A 22089-nucleotide genomic window follows, 5' to 3' on the forward strand; every position below is an offset into this window, starting at 1 on the left:
AGCCACCCTTATAAAAACAAACTGTCTCTACAATCTTCCTGTAAAAGTGATGCTTCATATTAGCAGAATTACCTTGGAAGCACTGAACAAAAAGCCAAACAGTGATTTATTTTTTCATGGTAGACATTCAAATCCATGATGACATTTTTAATCATACTAAACTTTAATGAAATTGCCTTGTTGTATAATATGGCCCTTACTATACAAATTGCTAATGTTTTTCAGCTTATAATTATACACTTAACTTTCATGCCCCTTCTTTGTATTTCATTCTAGTGACCTGCTCTGGAAGTTCTGTTGGAATGGGTATGAGAATGCTGTCAGCATTTCACCTCTCATGAAAATGGTGGTTCTAGTGAGATATGTTTCTCTTAGAATGAAAAGTACTTTACTTTAAAATAACATTTTCTGGCAGGAGGACTCCCTTAATTCTATCAAAGATAAAACATTTACTCCCAACATAATATGTATTACAACGTCTGTAAGTTACATTGTATGAAACATATATACCATGGCCTAGATAGATCCTCAGCTAGAGCTAAGAAGCACACAGTATGACTCAGGAGGGAGTGTGCAAAGATGGATTTGGTCCCCTCATGTTGGGGCTGCTCTGTGCCAATCCAGTCCTCCAGTGTAAGTTAGAACAGCCAGAAGGCTGCTGTTAAGTACAATGCCTGCCAAAGGCCCCAAAGGACTCTTATAACAGCCAGGGGTTGCTGAGGTCCAGGGGAATCCTAGCCATGTCCATTTTCTCCTGGCCACAGCCCCTACTACAGTTGTAAGAGGGAGGTTGGCAAAGCAGCTGTATGTCAGCTCTAGAAAACCAGAGGATTCCTGAATATGGTATTCACCCTGTGCAAAAAATGACTTAAACCAGTGAGAGAATCTGGCCTTACACATATGTCCAAGTGAGATCCATGAAATTAACTGGAGACATAACAGCACAGACACGTCATACATTTATCTTGTATCTGTTTGTCCAGTGCCCAATAAAATGCAAATTTTTAACGAGTAAAAACTATTGGAACATCTTACCTGAGGTTGTGGTATTCTCTCACTTAAAGTCTTTAAATCAAGACTGGATGTCTAACTTTTCAAAATTCTGAGGCATTTCAACCAGCCACAAACAAAAAAAAACATGTCAGGGAAATATTTCATAGTTGTTCCCCAAATGTGCAATTCACACCCCCAAATTACACTTCTCTGAGGCCCAGGAGAGGCAAGATTCAGCTTTGAGCTACTAACAGCATTTTCTAAATGCCACAGCTGTGAAGTTTGTGCCCTCACAGCCTTAAGAGGAAGAAACAAGAGCTCTATATCATTAAGGAGATTTTCTCCTTTCTAATCAGAACCAGCACTTACCTCTGCCCTTCCAGGGTTAGAGACATTACACTTTAAAGTTGTGTCACCTTTATATACAGAAAAGTTATTTTACCCCACTTTTGAAGATGGCTTCCTTTGAGCCTTGCAGAGTTGGATTCTTGGCAGCTAGCTTTACAGGCATAGGGTTACCAAAAAATGGTCCTAATTTTGTAAAACTCACAAACATTCCCAAAATATATTTTTTTTCCCAACATATGTGGCACATACAGAACTCGTGATTGGTGTGGTGTGGTATAAAGGTTTTACTGGTGTTTAGTTGAGGATGGTGCCCATCTGTGGCTTCACCCCTCTTGTGTATTGGGACCATTCCAAACTCATTCAGATAAAGCCTTGTTAACACAGCACAAAATCATGTATTTTTAAACTAAAAATAGACTTAAGTGGGACTCTAATCACCGCCTACACAGATAAATAGCTATCTCTATATATTTTGAAAAATTAGATTATGAGTGTTTTACAGATATTACCTATATTTTGGCCTGCAGCCATACCACATCAGGCTGTTATCTCACTAGTTCTTACAAGCCAAGCAGTGTGAGGCCTAGTCAGCACTTCGATGGAAGACCTTGAAAAACAGAGTGCTACTGGAGGGGTGTAAGGAACATTATACCCTCTGAATCTGTAATGTCCCAGTGGCCCAGCATGGTGCTACAAGACTTTTATACTCTTGCATGAGACCTAAACCTGAGGTCTGAACCACTCAGTCAGCAAAGAGCCCATGGAACTTTTTGAAAGTGTATGTTCCATCTTTTAGAGCCTGGCCAAGTTAAAATTAATTAAATTTAGCTATATTGTTCCACTGATTTTTGAAGCACCACTTACTTTCCGCTAACAAATTGGTGACATTGTATGGTCCATTCTAAGTTTTTTGTGTGGTTTCAAATGAATACAATCTTTCCATTCAATTTCCTGACTGAAACTGCTGGGGACACCTGCATAAGCAACTTATTCAAATAAACATTTCTTGTGTGTGTTTGTCATTTTTTTTCTCACTTGAATTTATCTAACCCTCTGAATTTTTGTTGTAGTGATCTATAGAGGAAAGAGAAATCCAGAATAACATTTTTCTGGATGGAATCATTGGTTCAGACAAGCAGGTAAGAAAGAGTTTGTTATACTTGAATGACAACTGTAATTGGGATGTACTAAATGAATTAAAATGTTTAACATTTATGAATCCTTAGGACCCTAGAGATAATGCAGTTTAATAAGCATGAGTGAATTTAACATCCTGAGGACCAGTATACTCATTAGAGATACCTTCTATTGTGTCCAACCACAGATCCAATGAGGTCTGTTCTCCTGCCCTGCATAATTCTACTCTTATCCCCACTTCAATGAGAGCCATTCTCTACCTCATTAGCCCTTTCTTAATATCATGCTGCTTTCACATTGAGAGCCCCATAACTCCAAGCCGGTGAGGAGACTTGGGATCACACACTCACCTGCTTACTGCCTCTGCTGAATTGAATCAGGAAGCCGCACCTCCCAAGTACCTCTGCTTTGTATCACTCCATGCTGCATTTGGTCTGAAGGCAATGGAGTCACTGTAGGTAGCAGTCTTGACTAGTCCTGCTTGCCAGTGGCCACAAACCCTCCCTGCTTCCCATACAACTCCCCTTGGCAGCCCTAGAACAGCTAGATGTGGATCTGAACCATACCCCCAACCTGTGAGCAGCCCCAACCTTTGGCATCTCCTCCTGGACACACATTCATTAGAAATGTGCACAGAACTATCTGGGGCCATAAGTCTCCCTATAATACAGTCAATAATAGGAGCTGTGCGAGGGTGCTAAGTGTGGGTTGCTAATGTTAAGTAGTAGGTCTATGTGCAATATCAGCAGTTGTTCTGGAAATAGTTTGTCAGTGAACTGCTGTAAAAATAAAAAAAGCAGTATTAAAATTCTTGAACTATTTGGATTTAAATACTTGGCAGCAGTTTAGTCCCACAAAATAGAGTTTAACCATCACCTCTCAAAAAGGTTCAAGGCCTAATGTTAAAATGTTTGATGATTGACCCAATTAAAACGAAAATAGAAGGCCAGATCCCCTTAGCAATCTCTTCTTTGAGCAGAGGTGACTGTTCAGCTTGTGGAGCTGGGAGGTGAGCAGGCATGCCATCTCCATACCATAGTTTTCCCCCCAACCTTGCTGTAATCCTATGGCAAGGACCAGGCTTGGCAGCCTGAGAAGGAGTAGTGGCTGTTATCCATACCACGCATTGCCTCATTGGAGAGCACACAAATAATGCTGAGCCTTGCTCTCCTAATTCATGGTTATGAATGAAGTGATCTCATCTTAGAGGTAACTTGGGGGCAATAGCCTGGAAAGTGATGGAGCAACAATTCCTGCAGGTTCCAGGTAGCCATGGAGGGCTAGGAATACAAGCAGCCATTGTGGATAGCCTTAGCCTCTTTGGATCCCTCAAGATCTATATAGCTTTTGGACTAACAGGGTTAGGAAGCCATCCCTCCACATTCCTAGATAAGGATGCTGTGGAAGCTTTGTGAATGAGAACTTGGAATTTCCTTTTCTCTCTGGAGGCTTTATGGAGAAACCTTGGAGCTTTATTTTATTTATAAAATAACCATTCCTATGTAATGTGGAAACTCCAGCAGGTCACCATTATTTTAGTTCTTAACAACTGGAAAAATGAAACTGACTAGAAACAAGAGTGAAACTGGTAGTGTATATAGTTTCACCAGACAACTTAAGTGACATTTAAAAAGTAAACACCCACATAATGGGGGAAGAGAGTGCATTATAGGCATTCTTTCAGGTTTAATAAACCTAGCTGTAAGTAACAGGTACAGTATTTAGTGGGGAGGAATAGAGGGAGAGAACCATCACTTCTCAGAAAAACAGAGCACATGTTCTGACTTCAGAAAAGCTGATGCACAACCAGTAACAAAATAGGACTTTCTTTAAACTAATTTATGTAGCTGGAAAGCAGACCATACATTTCTTTAAGTTTGTCTTCACAGAATACAGCTATGCAACTCCATCGGGCACATGAATCATCACTTCAGGTCACTTACACAAAGCAATCAGATGGAACGTTCTGACACTTCATAACACCAGTACTACAATATTGTCTCTTAATAAAAAGGATTTTTGTTCACTGTTAAATACAAGTTTCCCTCTTTAGGAATTTTTTTTTAAATAAATGAATTGCACTACTTACTAAGAAACAGCTAGTTTTTATTTCCAATTTAGGGTTTGAAAAGGTATGAGAATGTAGAAATTAGCGTTGTTCTGTTTGCAGCTCCCCCCAAACAGGTTTTAATGCAGTAGGTTTCTCTTTATAGTCATAACAGCATTTTCAAACATGGGTCCCTAAACTTAGTCATGTACATAGGTGGTCTTGAGACTGCTTTTCGGGTCCTAAGCAATCAATTTCTAATGAGGTCAGGGCCAAACATGGGCTGTAGCTTTTATCTGGCATACAAACAACTAATTGTAAACTAATTGGTACACTAATTGTAAGTGAATAACTTTATGGTGGTCCTTGATAAAAATCAAATTAATTACATTGAATCAGAACAACCAGCTGCATAAGATTTGCATATCTTAATTACATATCAGCCCTCATTAAACTCAAGCATACTTAATAAAAGACTGTTTAAGAGAAAATGAGCTAACTTTAATTAAATATGTAGGTTTCGAATAGCTACAAACAGCAACATAATTGCACCCAGTTGTATAAACTTACTCTTTAAGAAATGAAGGTTATTTACCTGTAAGCAGAGTTTTTCAAGATTGAATATATGTAGAGTCTTACTCCCCACTCATGTCAACTCCTAATTAAATCAGACTTGAGGCAGCTGGGGCACAATGCTTCCTTTTATAGCCTTGCCTTCAGAACTTTCAGGAATACCAAAGGGGGGAGAGGGCAAGCACTCAGGTACTACTGTTAAAAGGTTCCACCATCAAGACACCCTATGACTGGAAATATGCAGATTCCATTTCTAACAACTACTGTACATAACCATTGGGTTTGGGGTTTTTTCACCCGGTGCATACACTATGGATTCCTCATCTACTGTGTCCCATTCTTTCTATCTGTTGCTTCTATCTATTATAGAAGGGCAGTATATATATCTGCAAAACCTCTTGCTAGAGTAGGCCCCAATACTGAAAGATTACCTGAGCCCCACTGAAGTCAGTGGGGTTCTGTGCAACTCATTTTTTTAAAATCTAGGCCTTTCAAGACAAAATTGGCAGGGCTCACCAAACCATTAACCTAGATTTGGGGGAGGGAGGAAGAGGGATGTTTAAAGAAGCCAGGCATTTGAACGTGTCTGCCAAATCTTCCACGAATAGAGTACAGAAGTACAGACAGTGGGACAAATCCTGCTCACTTAGCACTATTCACATGAATAAGTTAAACAACAGTTGGCTCCTTGTTGCTCCACATTACTTGCACTTTGTGGTTCTTTATGCTGTATAAACATACAAGGTTTTTCTTCTTGCCTTTTTACAGCAGAAATTTAGTTGAGTCTAGAAGACTTTTTGATAATGGGACAACCAGTACAGGATTAGGGCATCATAAATACACAGAAAATGAAACCCGATGGGAGCGATCTTTATTCAAGCCACTTAAAACCAGTTGCCTTTAACAGCAATTTAAAATACACTTGAGGAAAAAAAGAAAGAAAAAAGATTTGTTAAGGTTTCAAACCCTCACGCACCCTAAATGTTGAGTAAGCTCCCACTACATGCTTCTGAGATGTCCCAAGAAGTCCTCCAGTGAAAACAAAGAATTTATATTCCAGCTATTTACCAAGCCAGCTGAAATACAACAAACAAAAGTAGTGGGAGTTAACACTGGCTATGTCCCTTCCACACATGGCAGGACAACCCAGGCTTAGCTAATGTGGCCAATGGAAACACAGTTCCTTGAGAAGTCATGGTGCCAGTAAGGTGGCACAAAGAGATGTCTGTATATGGCTATATAAGAACTGGGTATTAATGTGGGCTTGTAATTTTGATTCCCTTAGGTTCAGCTGGGTTTGGAGAACCTGCATTTTCCAAAACCATTCCCCTTTTAAATGAGGTATTAATCAGAAGCACTGTCATATTTGTTTTACAGAATTGTATTGCCCTTGTTCCTTTTCTCTCCCACAGGTTTTACCAGGGAAGGGTATGATACTGCATAAAAGACGGCAGGATTTATCTGTAGTATGTTTATCTGTTCTAGGTTTGGCAAGGGTTCAACTTCTATACCTTTCCCCAATTTACATTAACCATTGTACTAGGAGGCATTTCATCTACTCGAAGAACTGCCTGAAATTTACTACTTGCCACACAAACGTAAGAAATTACTGCATTAAGGGATTTAACTCTAGGCATTTAGACCACACTAATCACTGAATTTTTAACTGAAAAATACTATGCTTATTATATACAGCACTGTACTGATATTCTGAGGAGAAAATTCCCATCATTACTGGACACCAATCACTAGACTAGACAGTTAAACAGCAACCTCAGACGTAGAAGAGAATTCTTACCAATTTTCTTCAGCCAGAGGGATGCCAACTGAAAAACAGGGTTCTGAGCACATGGGAATCAAGTCATGAAAACAGAAAGCTTCTCAGACATCACTTTCTCTTTCACTTCCATCCTCCCAGATACACACTTTTTGCATTAATAAAGTAAAAGTTCTATGGTATGGCATGCCAGGTCAAGATTCTGAATCTAAGTGTAATGCTTGTTCTCATATGCTCAGCAACCAAAAGGGCAGCTGAGAGCTATTGCCCAACTATAGTCTTCTTGCATTTGCTGGTGGTCTGCAGAGGAGACTCAGAGGGCGACAGCTCTTAAGTATCATTAAGACTACTAAAATACACTTAACATTTTTTTCCATGCAAGAAAACTTTAGTTGGCACAAGATGATTATGATCACATGTGGAAGGGGAGATTATCTGTAAGAATCTCTATTAAAATGTGAATCCAAAATCTGAGAAATGAAAGAACGCGTGAGGCTGCACTTTTAGAAGTTTGGGTATATTTGCATGTTCGCTTGAAAGCAAAAGTTGAGGATTTTATTCACATTTACATGGAAGATTGTTACTGCTGATGGTTACAAAGGATATAGTATTTCTCTGGCAATGAATCAGCATGCAGTATTGTTAAGTTACAAAGCAGCATAGGTTTTCACCTCTGAAAACTTAAGCCACTATTTACTTCTGGCTACAGCCAAACCATCCACAAAACTTTTATCCACCATATAAAGTATCCAGTTCACTATGATTGAGATAATCTACACAGAAGAATCACAGGACTATAACATTAGGAGCAAGGCAGCAGTGGCTGAGTTGTGGAAGAGGCACCATAGACCTACCTGCTCCTTGATCACCCAGTTTTTCACTAAACTGTGTAACCCTGCAACTCTCAGTCTCCTTATTTTCGAACTTCATCCACTTGTTGTTTTCATTCATTACATCATATCTCCAGACAGACTGTAAGCTCCACAGGGCAGGGCATTTACTTATTTGTCAGAAGTACCCACCATAATATGTCTGTATTACTGAATGAAATTTGAAGAGTCACATTATTTAACCAAATATTAACAAGAGAAATCTGGTCTCAATCAGCACAGCCAAGGAGGAAAATAAATGGAAAGATGTGTTAACAGACTTATCTACTAAGCCCCATATCCAATTCACTAAGAGAAGTAAAACTTTTTGCAAAGAACCAGGCAACTACTGAGATCAGTAAAAATGAGTAACAGTCAATCATTTAAAACCAAGTATCTGAACTACCTTCTACATTTGTGTTGCTAACCCCTCCCACCCCATAAAGCAAACAGAAACTAAAGTAATCAAAATTGCAAATAAATGCTGATCATACATTAATTTTCTGATAGAACACATTTGGGGCTTATTGTTTGTTTGTTTTTAAAGCAAGAGGAAAAGATAGAGGGCAACAGCAGTTTCTCCCCAAACTCCAATTTCAAGCTCAATTACCTATCGGTTTAAAAAAATCACGTAAGGGAGTAGCACCTCAATACTAGAAAGTGTTTCTCTGCTGCTGGGGGGAACACCAGGAAGAACAACAATACATTTAGAATTAAAGGTGACCAGAAGAAAAAAAAAATTGAGCTTGAGCTACCTTTGCTTCTTTAATACAGAAACAAGCTGATTTTTTTCCTCCAAAATATTTTCTTTTTGCCTTAGTAATTCAGGCACTCGCTATTTATTCTGCAAGATCAGGGACAACTAGAAAGTTGTTTTACTACAGTAAATTAATTTAACTAGATTTATTGACATATACTATGAAAGAAAGAACAGGAGAAGGAAAGTGACTGCATTAAACACTTGTTTAAACTTAATACCTAGAAGTGCTACATCATACAAAAGCAAAGGGAGGGGAGGGGACGACACAAACCTCTTCTTTCACTTTCAGGTCACTCAAACCACCAATGATCCACATTTCAACAGTCTTAAACCCTGAGTTAACCAGATTAGTCTTTATACATTGACCTATTACTTTGAAGTCCCAGTCCATACACACTATCATTTTCCTTTAGAGCAAGGCATAAAAAAATCCACACATACATCTTTTCAACTGGCAATGAACATACGGGGAAAAGCTGACACCCAGCACAAAGGAGTTAATCCAGTGTTTATTCCAGACTGATGGTTCTCCTCACTCAATATACAAGACATCAGAACAACCTACCAAGCAGAACTGGACTTTTATTATATGATTTTTCAATAGTGCATTTTGGTATTACCTCCTACTAGCTAATCTGTTTTAAAAACTTATTTACTTTTCCCACTGCTGGAGATGAAATTTTCAGCTCAGAACAGCAATCTTTACTATTTGTAGAAAACATTATGAATTAAAAAAGGACACTATCAAGGTATTTCTTATTTTAAATATGTTTTTCATTTATAAAAATGCTTTGGAAGTCTGAAACTAAAATCTGTTTCTTGGCAAAAATTCTCCTTCCTACCTCCCTCCTCCATTCTCACACGCCATTGTTAGCCTAGGATTATGATGAATGACAGGTTAACAGCACTGATTTTTTTAAAATGAAAAACTGAAGAAATTGTGTTGAAAAGAAGAGCAAATTTACATGGACTTTTTAAACAAGAAAGAAAAAATGCATAGGTAGTTATGGTACAGGCCTACCAACCTTAACAGTGTCCCTCTGAGGTAGCATTTTTAAGAGGGTTACTAAATAAGCCTCAGCATAATCTAAATCCCTGCATTAAAAATTGCTACCTGCTTGAAAACCTACTCTGAATATAACACTTTGTTGGGGATTAAAACATAATACATTTTAAAAAGCTTTCTAAGACAGTAGATACAATGGACACAAGTTAATTCTAAATCTTCAGCCCTTATGTACATCATATGCACATAAATATTTGAGCTATAATACACAATCAAGACCCACCCCCAAAGCTTCTGTCATACTATTATGCAAAGCACAGCCATGCTAATTTCTAGATATAAACCATAATTCCACACCTACAAAACAAAAGTAGAATTAGTGGCAGTTTATTGCCTTATACAAATTTAACCAACATGGCAACCATGCCAAAGGAATTAAAACATTTTCAGGACATATGTACAGACTGTACATTTCAGAAACATTTGAACAATAAAAACGCAAGAACAATCTTTGCATCATGAATTAAACTAAACACATGGGTTGAAACCATCAATGCATTAAATGGGATTACAAAGGCACTTCCCTACCCAACATAGGAAATGACAATCTGCAGCCTAGAGGGAGGTTGAAAAAAGAGTGCTCAACTACTGCACAATCTCAACTTTAAGAAAAAAATAAGCAGGATTTAATCAAAGATTTATAGGATTCAATGTGATCCACTTTTCACTGAGTTCACGCAGTTTCATCTTTGTTTTTATGTTGCTTTTCTTGGCTCTCTCGTTCTGTACTTTGGCTCCTTCGATGATCATGTTTGTCTGAATGGTCCTTGCTATCACTGTGATCATGTTTATGGGATCGTTCTTTGCTTCTACTACGCTTTCGGGATCTCTCTTTGCTGGGACTGTGGTCTCGTTTTCTGGACCTTTCAACACTATCGGTTCTTCCTCTGCTTCCACTTCTACTTCGTTTATTTGATTTATCTTTACCTTCATTTTTATGTTTACTTAATTTCTCCTTGCTCCTGCTTCTACTGTGCTTACCTGTATTCTTACTTATACTCCTACTCCTATGCTTCCTCTCCCTGCTTCGACTTCTACTATGTTTTCTGTCTTTTTTGGAATCTTTCTTATCATCCCTGTGCTTCTTTTCATCCTTGTCATCTTTGTGTCTTTTCTCTTCTATTTCACCCTTACTTTTCCTGTCCTTTGACCGTTCCCTAGATCTCTCTCTTTCATTACCCTTTTCCTTGTCATAGTCTCTATCTTTTTTCCTGCTTCGTTCATTTTCTTTCTCCCGCTCTCTATCCCTGTCTCTTCTATCTCCCTTTCTATCACGACTTCGACTACGGCTTCTGTGTCTCTCTCTGCTTCTGCTTCGCCTCCGCTCTAATGCACGATCAGTACTTCGTGATCTTCGCCTTTCTTTTTCTTTCTCCTTAGCTTCACGTTCTAATCTCTGCCGTTCTCTCTCCCTTTCTAGTTCTCTATCAAAACTAGATGATCCATGACCTTCCCGATGATGACTTCTGCTTCTGGATCTTCTAGGAGACCTCCTGGGGCTCACAGACCTTCTTGGAGACCTACGTTAAAAATAAAGGATTTACAAGTTGAAATTTTAACAATGAGCTCTCTGGATTTTTCCAGTTTGTGTTTTATGAATCTTCACGTTCCACATGAATTGCCAAATGTGCATCTATTTCAATATCATTTAATTATTTTATTCATTAGTATTACCATCAATCCACTCTTTTGACTGGTTAGTTTAGAAACATTTGTTGTCCCAGCAAAGGTAGGACACTATTTTTTCTGATAATATGAAGTGTAAGGCACTAGATACTGGCTTTTACAATTGCACTATTTTGAAAAGATAATGTATAACCTTGAACGTCTACGCTCTGCATGTCGATCTATTTCTTCCACTCCCTCCTTGGCATCCTTCTTGATTTTTCTAGGTCTGGTTTTTATTTGCTGATCAATATTTTTCTGCACTGGCACAGGAATTCTTGGAAACAATGTTGAAAACCATTCGAGCTTAGTAAGAAAGGAACGAAGCATCTCCCCAATGGTCATAACACAACCCCCACCTGCCTTCACATCCAGGTCCTACAAAACACAAAGAAAAAATATCCTGACCGTCAAAAAAGTTCATTGCTTATTTTAAACAAATGCTGATATATTTATTGCCATCTTGAAGTCTCAATTATGAAAATTTACTTGTTTCACACTTTAATAAATGTTCTTGAAAAAATTCCAATTCTTGTACCCTTTGGATTTGGCAATAAATGTTACAGATAGGGAGTGGGACTTAATACACATGCATGCAGGTCCATAGTAAGCCTGCAGCCATCTGGATGTTAAGGGATTGTCTCAATGAACAAATTAAGGTGTAATCCTCTTACTCGGTCTAGTTGAATGGTATGATCTTGTATCTTATTTAAATGCAACAAAACTGAGAATTTCTTTGTAAGGCTATATTTAATACCTCATTTTATGGGTGCATGACTGTACACAGTGATAGCCAACACTGTGGCCTATCCACATAAGAACTACTCCATTTCCTCTCTATAAATGATCATATAGAAAGTTGTAATATAAAATGGCGTCCTAACAAAATTGGAAGCAATAGCAAACCAACTGCCATGAAGCAGTGAGGTTTCTAATTTAGAAATATGTAAAAAAATAAATAAATGAACAAATAATTGGAAACGCATAATCCATGATGACCATTGTCTCTGAAAAGGGTCATTACCGCATGAAGGCCTTCTTGCTATGCCCTCTCACAGCTCAGGACATGTTAGTCAGCTATTGTCAAGTCCCAAACCTATAGTGCAAGCACACAAGGAAAGTGAGATTTGTTATCTAAACATGAAGAGAAAATCTAAATGTAAAACTGCTTGCACTCACACACATTTAAGTGTTCAGATATACAGTATTTCCAAATATTATCGTTTCACAGAGATCTAAAGAAGAAAACAATGAGTTAGCTTAAATGTAGCACCTTGCGAGTATCTACATGGTTAAACAGAACAAACATTAGAAGCACTTAGAAAAATAACTGTGTGGAACAGAAAGAGGCCTTCTGTTACAGAAAAGTGTGACAATGTTGAACAGTTTCAACATATTAGATTTCTGGACTTGAGAAAAAACTTTAGAGGTTAAAATTATCCTTATCATAAATGTTTACCATATCTTTAAATGAGTTTGTGCAACATTGGCAAAAAAGTGCATACGAACCAGCTATAAGCACTTCCTCCTACATAAAAAAGTACTGGGGAAGCAGCTGAGAAAGACTGGTTCTAACACTTCCTCTAACATACAGTTTTGGAGAGATAGGAGACATTAATGTATACTGCTATTAAAAATATTAGAGCCAAAATTGTGTAGTAGGTCTTATGTATAAATTCAAAGTAAGGCCTTTAATAGTAATGACACCGATTAAGGCCTGCAAGTTCAATCATTTTTTTGTTCAACTTGTCCTATGAAGGAAATAGCTTGTAGGACACTGGAATTGAAGCCTCCCCAAAAAAAGTTACAAGGCAGCACTTCATAGAAATGTAGTTAATGTTCATATCCAAGAATTAAAGTAGCACCCACTTGGGGGGGTAAGGGGAAGGAGGGATGCTAACTATTAATTATGCAATTACCCCACAGCTGAATTCTTAATTAAGGAATAGTTTGATCACATTACAAATATACAATAACACAGGTTTACCTGGATTAACAAATGTCTCCTTTGTACTGTATTTGATGCTTAGTATGAAAGTAGCTGTGTAAAATAAATATACTGTGTTGTAGTCACGCGTATGTATTACACTGCATTTTTATTAAAAATAGGGCTTCTCTGTAAGCATGAAGTTTGATATTTCTTGTAATACAGGGTGTTCGTCTCAACCAGTCAAGGAAAATATGTTCTTAAATCTAGTAAATAACTTAAGACTCAAACTCAATAAATACTACATATTACTGCAATTTGAGGATTGTGTATTTCAATCCTCTAACCCTAGAAATGTGTTACGTATTCCCCCACTCAATTTCTCTAACCAGGAACTTTGGGATAAGGCACAACAATAATTCCCATGATGCTATTTTCTCATTCTCGCTCCCTACTGCATAATAATGCAGTCCGTTTGACTGAAGGAGTTCAGAACTTAGCACTTAAAATTGCCTGGTTACTCCATGGATCAACAGGAATGTTCAGACAAGTACAGGTGGCACCATCCTATCCAGTAATTAAGTTGCTCACTTCTAGTTAGTGACATTTAGTTTCTAGTCACTTGAGATATAACTGCCACAGAAATGAGCAGATAAAGTTTTGCTGTAAAATTGTTGATTTCAATCACACACCTCTCTCCATCCGAAGTACATGATTAAATTTTTCAGTAATACACAATTCATACATTTAGAAGCCTAATATTTCAAACACTTTTGAAAGTTCTGGCCATAAACTTTTATTTATTGGGGTCTGTTTAGCATATCCCTTTCCACCACCCCCCCTTTAAAAAAAAAAAAGGAGTAACAGTATAGAGTATAAAGCCATTAGACACACCACCATGCAGTCCAAACGTCTCACCTTAAAGAATTTATTTAAACTTATTTCACGTCAGTTTCTAACATATGACATAAGTTTAAAATGATCACTAATCTTAGCCAGTGGAAAACTCAACTAAATCTTTTGAATACAAAAAACAAAGTTGGTTTCCAGATCAGACCCACTCCCCACATTAATCTATTAGTGTAATTAAATTAAAAGAAAAAATCACAACATGAAGATGCTCAAACTACAGGAAAATGTATCAAAATTCTTAATCTAAAAAAGCAGCATGAAAGGAAACAAAAGAAAACAAATTATTACCCTCGCCGACATACCTCTTCATCATCAAGGAACGATTCAAACCAGTCCCATAGATCAGTAGGAGGCTGTGTGTACCTTGAAGTACAAAAAAATGTGTAAATTTAATAAATTTTCTGTGTATTAAACTAGTTTATAGTTAAATACATTGCTACTCACCTAATATACATAAATCCAAGAGCCCTAATGTACGGAGAATCTGTATGTGTTATGAGGCCCATCACTTGCTTACGAGTGAGTTTCAGAGTAAATAATTTGTAAAGTAGGCAAAAAGCTGTAGACACAATTCCACCAGTTCCAACACCTCGCACCTTTAGTGACAGAAAAAAAAAGATATACCAGATGTTTAACAGACAGTCGCTAAAACATTACTCCAGATTTTCAATGACAGAAGAATAAGAACGTAAAAAGAATGAAGCTTTTCTATTGGAAAAAAGCAAGAATTATACTGCTTGCCTCCTCAAACTCACATCCTTCAGGGTCAAATGGGGTATCTCAGTCCTCTGTAATTTCGAAATTTGTCATCTACATTATGATCCAATACTCAAGTGTAGACAAGACTGGGATATTTTACAGGTGATTATTTACCACACAAAAGTATTTAAGAAGGCACGTACTTCTACTTACCCCTCCGCACATCCCTGTCTGGCCTGCTGTTTTTCTGCTCCCTTTCTCCCATGGTTCAACATGTGTAACCTGAAAGTGTGAAAAAGATTACTATCACACCCATCACACGTAGCTTCAAAGATGATGTACAAGTACTTAAAACAATCATCATGTGCCCAAACAAATACAATTAAGTTCATAAAAAAATTTCCTAAACCAGTTTTCAGTAGTGCTCATCAACTCATATGAATTTTAAGGCAAGCTGGATACTTCAGCAAAACAACAAAATATCTGGTCTTTTTGTGACCACGTTACCCAAGATTTTAATAACCTTTCCTCAAAACTTAAAAAAAAATTGTCCAAGTAAGTAACTGTTTTTATATTACACTGCAGTCTCCCCCAAGTATTTATCTGGGGATAAAAACAATCATTACTATGGTCAATGCTGAGTAATTTCACTTAAACATACTATTAGCATTATGCTTGTTAATAGAGCATTTTAGTCTGTGGTACTTACTGCACATGACTATGGGGGATACATACTCCACTACTTATGCAGATTAATAAGAGATTAATATTTTTTATTCTCTCCTCATTATAACCTAAATCTAAGACAATGAGAAAAAACAACTATGAACCGTAATATTTTAATCTAAAAAGCTAATGGCTTTTTTGTAGATTGTGATGATACTCTGAGATAATGACCTGCTCTGCATCCTAAACAATAATGGCAGGTTTAGTTTTATGAAGGGTTTTAGCATAGTTCAAGTACATCTTAAAACAAGATTTGATGATCAGTGCTAGAACTAAGTTGATCAATACCATCCTTGGACTCTTGTAATGAGAGTCAGACACAAAGATCTGCTCAAGCTACATTAAAAATTGAGCAATCCATAGAGGAGCGAATAGTCACTTGGATACAGAGGTATGTAAATTTTATAAACTCATCAATTTAATATGGGTCAGTTTCACTACTTGGTTCAGAAACTGGAAGACAAAAATCCACTGGTCTTACACGGACACTGTGTAATGCTTGAGTCCAAGTATAAAGTGGTAACATTTTACTTTACACTTCAGAATTAGGGCTATCAAGCGATTAAAAAAATTAATCGCACTTTTAAACAATAATAGAATACCAATATTTTGGGATGTTTTCTATATTTCAAATATATTAATTTCAATTAGAAAGAATACAAAGTGTACAGTGCTCAATTTATATTTATTTTTATTACGAATTTGCACTGTAAAAAAGAAATAGTATTTTTCAGTTCACCTAATTCAAGTATTGAAGTGCAATCTCTTTATCATGAAAGTTGAACCTACAAAATGTAGAGTTATGTACAAAAAAACCTGCATTCAAAAACAAAACAATGTAAAACTTTAGAGCCTACAAGTCCACAAAGTTCTGCTTCTTGTTCAGCCAATCGCTCAAACAAGTTTGTTTACATTTTCAGAAGATAATGCTGCCTGCTTCTTGTTTACAATGTAACCTGAAAGCGAGAACAGGCGTTTGCATGGCACTATTGCAAGATATTTACATGCCAGATGCGCTAAAGATTCATATATCCCTTGATGCTTCAACCACCATTCCAGAGGACATGCGTCCATGCTGATGACAGGTTCTGCTCAATAACGATCCAAAGCATTGCCGACCAACACATGTTCATTTTCATCATCTAAGTCAGATACCACCAGCAGAAGGTTCATTTTTTTGTTTGGGTTTTTTTGGTGGTGGTGGTTCAGGTTCCATGGTTTCCGCATCAGTGTTGCTCTTTTAAGACTTCTGAACGCACACTCCACGCCTCATTCCTCTCAGATTTTGGAAGGCACTTCAGATTCTTAAATCTTGGGTCGAATACTGTAGCTATTTTTAGAAATTACACATTGATATCTTCTTTGCGTTTTGTCAAATTGGCAGTGAAAGTGTTCTTAAAATGAACAACGTGCTGAGTCATCATCCGAGACACTTATAACATGCAATATATGGCAGAATGTACGTAAAACAGAACAGGAGACGTACAATTCTCCCCGAAGGAGTTCAGTCACAAATGCATTATTTTTTGAAGGAGTGTCATCAGCATGGAAGCATGTCCTCTGGAACAAAGGCCGAAGAGCAAAAAGGCATATGAATCTTTAGCACATCTGGCACGTAAATATCTTGTGACGCCAGCTACAACAGTGCCATGTGAACACCTGTTCTTACTTTCAGGTGACACTGTAATTAAGAAGTGGGCAGCATTATCTCCCGTAAATGTAAACAAACTTGTTTCTCTTAGTGATTGGCTGAACAAGAAGTAGGACTGAATGGACTTGTAGGCTCTAAAGCAGAGGTGGGCACACTACGGCCTGCAGGCCACATCCGGTCCACGGGACCCTCCTGCCCAGCCCCTGAGCTCCTGGCCCAGGAGGGTAGCCCCCAGCCCGCCCCCTGCTGCTCCCCCTCCCCTGCAGCCTCAGCTCACTATGCCACCAGCGCAATGCTCTGGGCAGCGCACTCCTGCCAGGCAGCACAGCTGCAGAGCCTCAGCCTGACCTGGTGCTCTGTGCTGTGTAGTGGCAAGGCTGGCTCCTGCCAGGCAGCACAGCTGCCTGTCCTGGGGCTCTAGGCGGCGCGGCTGTAGCACTGCCAGCCACCAGTGTTCCAGGCAGCACGGTAAGGGGGCAGGGAGCAGGGGGGTGGGATAGAAGGCAGGGGACAGGAGCGTGCATAGGGGTCGGGGCGGTCAGAGGGCGGGGAACAGGGGGGTTGAATGGGGGCAGTCAGGGGCAGGGGTTCTGGAGGTGGTCAGGAGACAGGGAGAAGGGGTGGTTGGATGGGGGCGGGGGGGAAGAGAGCAGGCATGAACAAAAGGAGGAGTTGATGGGATGGCAGGGGACAGTCAGGGTGGTCAGGGAGCAGGAGTGCGGGGTGGTGGATAGGTCAGGAGTCCGGGGGGGTGGGGGTGGGAGGGGGGTGGTGTCAGAGGCCAGGCCATGCCTCGCTGTTTGGGGAGGCACAGGCTCCCCTAACTGGCCCTCCATACAACTTCAAAAACCCGATGTGGCCCTCAGGCCAAAATGTTTGCCCGCCCCTGCTCTAAAGTTTCACATTGTTACATAACTGCACTCAAAAACAGAACAAAAAACCCTACATACGTAAGTTGCATTTTCATGATAAAGAGATTGCACTACAGTACTTGTATGAGGTGAACTGAAAAATTCTATTCTTTTATTTATAATAAAAAATAATATAAAGTGATCAATGTACACTTTGTATTCTGTGTTGTAATAGAAATCAATATATTTGAAAATGTAGAAAAACATCCAAAAATATTTAATAAATTTCTATTGGTATGCTATTGTTTAACAGTGCGATTAATCATGATTAATTTTTTTTAATCAAATTAACTTTGAGATAATTGCGTGAGTTAACTGCAATTAATCGACAGCCCTATTCAGAATTATTTAAGAGAACCTATGAAATAAAATGTTGAATACATGCATAAAGCATGCTGAAATCCAATGAAGTAGTCCATGGTTTATCTTACAAACAGCTAAATTACCGTTGACAGTAGCCATCTCGCTAAAAAATGTGAACTTGCCTCATATACCAATAATATGGAAACCCATTCAACCTGCTTTATCACACTTATCGTACATATTACCAGCGGCACATTTGAAGAGCTCAGAAATAGCAAGTACCAGATAAATTATACTGAAAGTATATTTCATATTATTCATTGTGAATTGTACCTTTTTCCTCACACAGTAAGGCACTAATGAGCTGAATAAAGTAGTTCCCTTTTCAGTCAAAGGACAAGAACCAAATAATAAACACTGAACACAAAAAGCTGTTCTTCAAATTTGATTTGTATTACAGTAGTGGCTAATGGCCCCAACCAAAACTAGGGCCCTGTTGTGCAAGGCATGGTACAAACACATAGTAGGCGACAGTCCCCAGCCTGAAAAGCTTAAAATATGAAGTCCAGATCCCAACTGCATGTACTTAACTTGATGGGACCACTCAGAATACCTAAAGTTGAGGTGCAGGATCAGTACCTAAATGTATAAAACAGTAGGAGAAAGGAAGAGCACGAGTTTACTAAGTGGAACTGAAACACACACAGATTAGGGGATAGATTTTAAAATTAACTAATTCAGGAATCCAAACAGAGGCCAGATTTTGAGTAGTGCTCAACAGCCAGTAGTTCTGAGCATGACTCCAAGTCAGTTTTGCCCATAGCTCAGCACCCAACATGATGAAATCTTAAAAATCTGACTATTTTGACAACAAAATGGGAATAGAACTCTTTTAGGAAATGGGGCCATAAGTGTGTGTCAAAGCAGGAATTAAATCCAAATCTTCTGCACCCCAATCTAGTGCCTTAACCACAAAAAACATCCTTTTTAATCACACCCACTTTACACACAAGTGCCTGGTAAGAATTCTGTTAGTTTCAATCCAACTAAGAACCTCTATGCCATAAACCTCTAAATATTTTTAAATATCAAGAGCCCCATTTCTGTGTGTCGAATTAATCTACTCAACATTTTTATTTAAAGAAGAATGGAAAATATATTTCCTTTACAGGTTTTCACAAATTGGAAGTTAAATAACGACTAAGAGTCCAACACTACAGAACACACTGCTTTTCAACATGAGTATGCAAACTATTTCAACTACCCTAGTTAATTAAACTTTAGAGAGTATTTAAATTTAGTATAAAACAATTTATATGTACTAATTTTAAAATATTTGGAATGCATCTAAAATGTGACTATGTAAAACAACATCTTCTCATTCCAGATATGCTATTCAGTATTTCATCTCAATTTAGGTGACAAAAATAGTCTTTACACCCTTTCACTTCTATTAGTCCTACACTTTCAACACAGCTCCAGGAAAGTGAAATGGGCTCTGTTACTTCTTGAGCATCAACAGGATTGTTTATAGAATTCCAATTGATTATTCCTATGCAATCTCACTGAACGTAATGAGTAACACAGGTAATTGAGACCAATACACTAGCCTCAAGAATCTGTGTTACTGGAAATTATGCATGATAAGAAAAGAGTCCATCTTGACTCAAGAGACCAGGTGGAAGTTAACAGCACTCTAGCATTTAGGAGAAAATGCCATCCTTTTTAACCAGTAAACTGAGCAAACTTGATTCAGTAATAATCAAGACACAAACATGGAATCCCACAGAGCCATTATTACAGAATCACTTTTGAGAACACTGTTCTTTAAGCAATGGAGCTACCCATCAATAATGTTTTAAGCCAAGCAAGAAAGTAATAAAGGTTATTTCCAAATATATTACACCCACTTAGTGACAACGGAATTGAGGAGTAAGATCAATACATGCCAGAAGAGCGTCAATATTTTCCAGAGTACAAGTGACTGAAAACAATGGCCGAAATAACCCTAAACTTGTACACATTAGCAGGACAATGCATGTAATTGTGTTGATGAGCATTAATTTTGCATACCTCTACCTGGTACCCTGGCTTGATGGAAGCCTCGCTGCAAGACTGATTCAATCCTGCTAACGAAACAAGAACTGAGACAAGGATGCACCGAGGAGTTCATTTATCTCCCCAGCACAGCCAGACTAATGCCAACAGCAGCACTATTATTTGATCTCGTTTCAATACCTGGATGCCCCAATCTCTAACTGGAGAGGAAGGCCACATGCAAGCTCCTACTGGCACCGCGATCCCTTTTGCACCCCAGCAGTACAACGTACTAGCAATCGCTAGGTGTGGGGGGTGGCCGTGCCCCCTGGAAAAGGGACACAAGTTGAGGAGACTCCTATGCTCTAAGCACTGAGCAGACAAGCTCCCTTTCGGAGACGTACGCTCGTGCTTCAACCGCTGCACATGGTTTTTACAGCCTCCTACTCACCACATTCACGGACTCGGCTTCACGCGCCCTTGTGCGGGAAGGCCACGGATCCCCGCTCCCCAAGCCCGGGGCCTGAAGAGAGGCCGTGAGCGGCCATTTCCTCCCCGCAGCGCTGACACAGCTCCCGCGCCCACCATTCCGCTCAGCACCGGAAAGCCCTACTCGTTCTCGCGGGGCCGCTCCCCTGAGCCCAGCTGGGCGCAGGAGGCAGCCCCGGCCCTCCCCTGCTCACGCGCAGCGAAGGAGGATGCCGCTCGCTACTGGGCCGAAATAGAGGACAAGGGGACCCCGCCACCCGGAGCGAGGGCGAGCAGGGAGGAACCCGCAGGCCGGAAGCGCCCCCAGTCCCGCTCCCCCGAAAGAAATGGGCAGCACGCAGACGAGCGGGAAGGCCTTTGGGGGGAGCCAGCCAGCCGGCCCAGGCCCCCAGCCGCTCCCACGATGGGCCCTCCCCGCCCCCGCTGGCCTCACCTTGAAGTAGATCTCGTCCACCACCTCGTGGTAGGTCTTGAGCTCGTAGAGCTGCACCTTGAAGTAGGGCGAGGAGAGGATGTTGGTGAGGATCATGGGATTCAGGTTCATGGTCTTCTCGTTCCCCCACAGCGGCAGCACGTTGCCCTGCTTGCCCGAGGCCGCCGGTTTGGGGGCCCCGCTCTGTAGCGGCGGCTGAGCCGGCGGGACGGATCCGGCCTGGTGCTGGGCCGCCTGCTGCTGCTGCTGCTGGCAGTTGCCGGTGCCTAACGCGGGGCTATTGTTGGCCATAGCGCCACAGCGGCTCAGTGCTCCGGCCGGGGCGGGGGACTGACTCGCTGTAGCGAAACGCGAGGGGCCGAGCCGGGGGCTGTCTCCGCTAACTGCCAACAAGATGGCGGGCCCTGCGGAAGTGACGAATTCGTCTTCCGGGACCGACCGCGCGGCCGACCAATCGCCCATCCGCCCGGCCGCGATGGCCCCAGAAGCCTTCGGTTGTGAGAGCGCTGGGATGGCGCCGTTTCCCTGTGCTGAGAGTTAGGGCCCCCCTTCTGCTCCGGGAGACGAGTGACTCCCCGGGCCCCTAATTTTCGCAGCGGGCAGAGGATCCGTAAGGCAGCCTCTCCTCGCTACTTAGCTGTCGCTTTTTTTTGGAACTGTGCAATAATTTCGTTTGCTTGAAACCAACTTGGCAGGAAATGATTTTATCCGGCCTAGTACGTGTCTCATGCCGCTTGGGCCTATCCCAAGAACAAACTAGCTGAAG

At 39.9% G+C, this 22089-nt stretch overlaps 3 protein-coding genes across 16 annotated transcripts in view; 2 read left to right on the top strand and 1 right to left on the bottom strand.

Annotated features, from left to right (window-relative positions):
• FNDC7 (fibronectin type III domain containing 7) overlaps positions 1-7068 on the top strand; it is a 24160-nt gene extending 17092 nt beyond the window's left edge. For 9 of the 14 annotated variants that reach the window (XR_012160347.1, XR_012160353.1, XR_012160349.1 and 6 more), the window contains 2 exons: positions 277-2480; positions 6584-7068. Coding sequence is in view for 4 of the 14 variants with exons in the window: in XM_073356823.1 (XP_073212924.1) it covers positions 277-341 (65 nt within the window). In the remaining 10 variants the exon portion in view is untranslated. Of the gene's footprint in view, positions 1-276; positions 2595-4367; positions 5074-6510 lie in introns of those variants that run through there. The other 5 variants (XR_013636174.1, XM_073356826.1, XM_073356824.1 and 2 more) reach the window with 5 other exon arrangements.
• PRPF38B (pre-mRNA processing factor 38B) lies at positions 620-21735 on the bottom strand. The gene is made up of 6 exons (XM_073356834.2): positions 21324-21735; positions 14987-15055; positions 14519-14670; positions 14377-14437; positions 11390-11613; positions 620-11090 (listed from the first exon to the last, which is right to left on the bottom strand). Exons 1-6 carry the CDS (start codon positions 21612-21614, stop codon positions 10244-10246), a joined length of 1644 nt encoding a protein of 547 aa, XP_073212935.1. The 5' UTR covers positions 21615-21735; the 3' UTR covers positions 620-10243.
• HENMT1 (HEN methyltransferase 1) overlaps positions 21318-22089 on the top strand; it is a 58689-nt gene continuing 57917 nt past the window's right edge. Inside the window, exon 1 of the mRNA XM_073356837.1 lies at positions 21318-21353. The gene's annotated coding sequence lies outside the window, so the exon portion shown is untranslated. The remainder of the gene's footprint in view (positions 21354-22089) is intronic.

Source organism: Lepidochelys kempii, chromosome 8 (genome assembly GCF_965140285.1).
Source record: "Lepidochelys kempii isolate rLepKem1 chromosome 8, rLepKem1.hap1, whole genome shotgun sequence".
In the NCBI taxonomy this organism is placed as follows: domain Eukaryota; kingdom Metazoa; phylum Chordata; order Testudines; family Cheloniidae; genus Lepidochelys; species Lepidochelys kempii.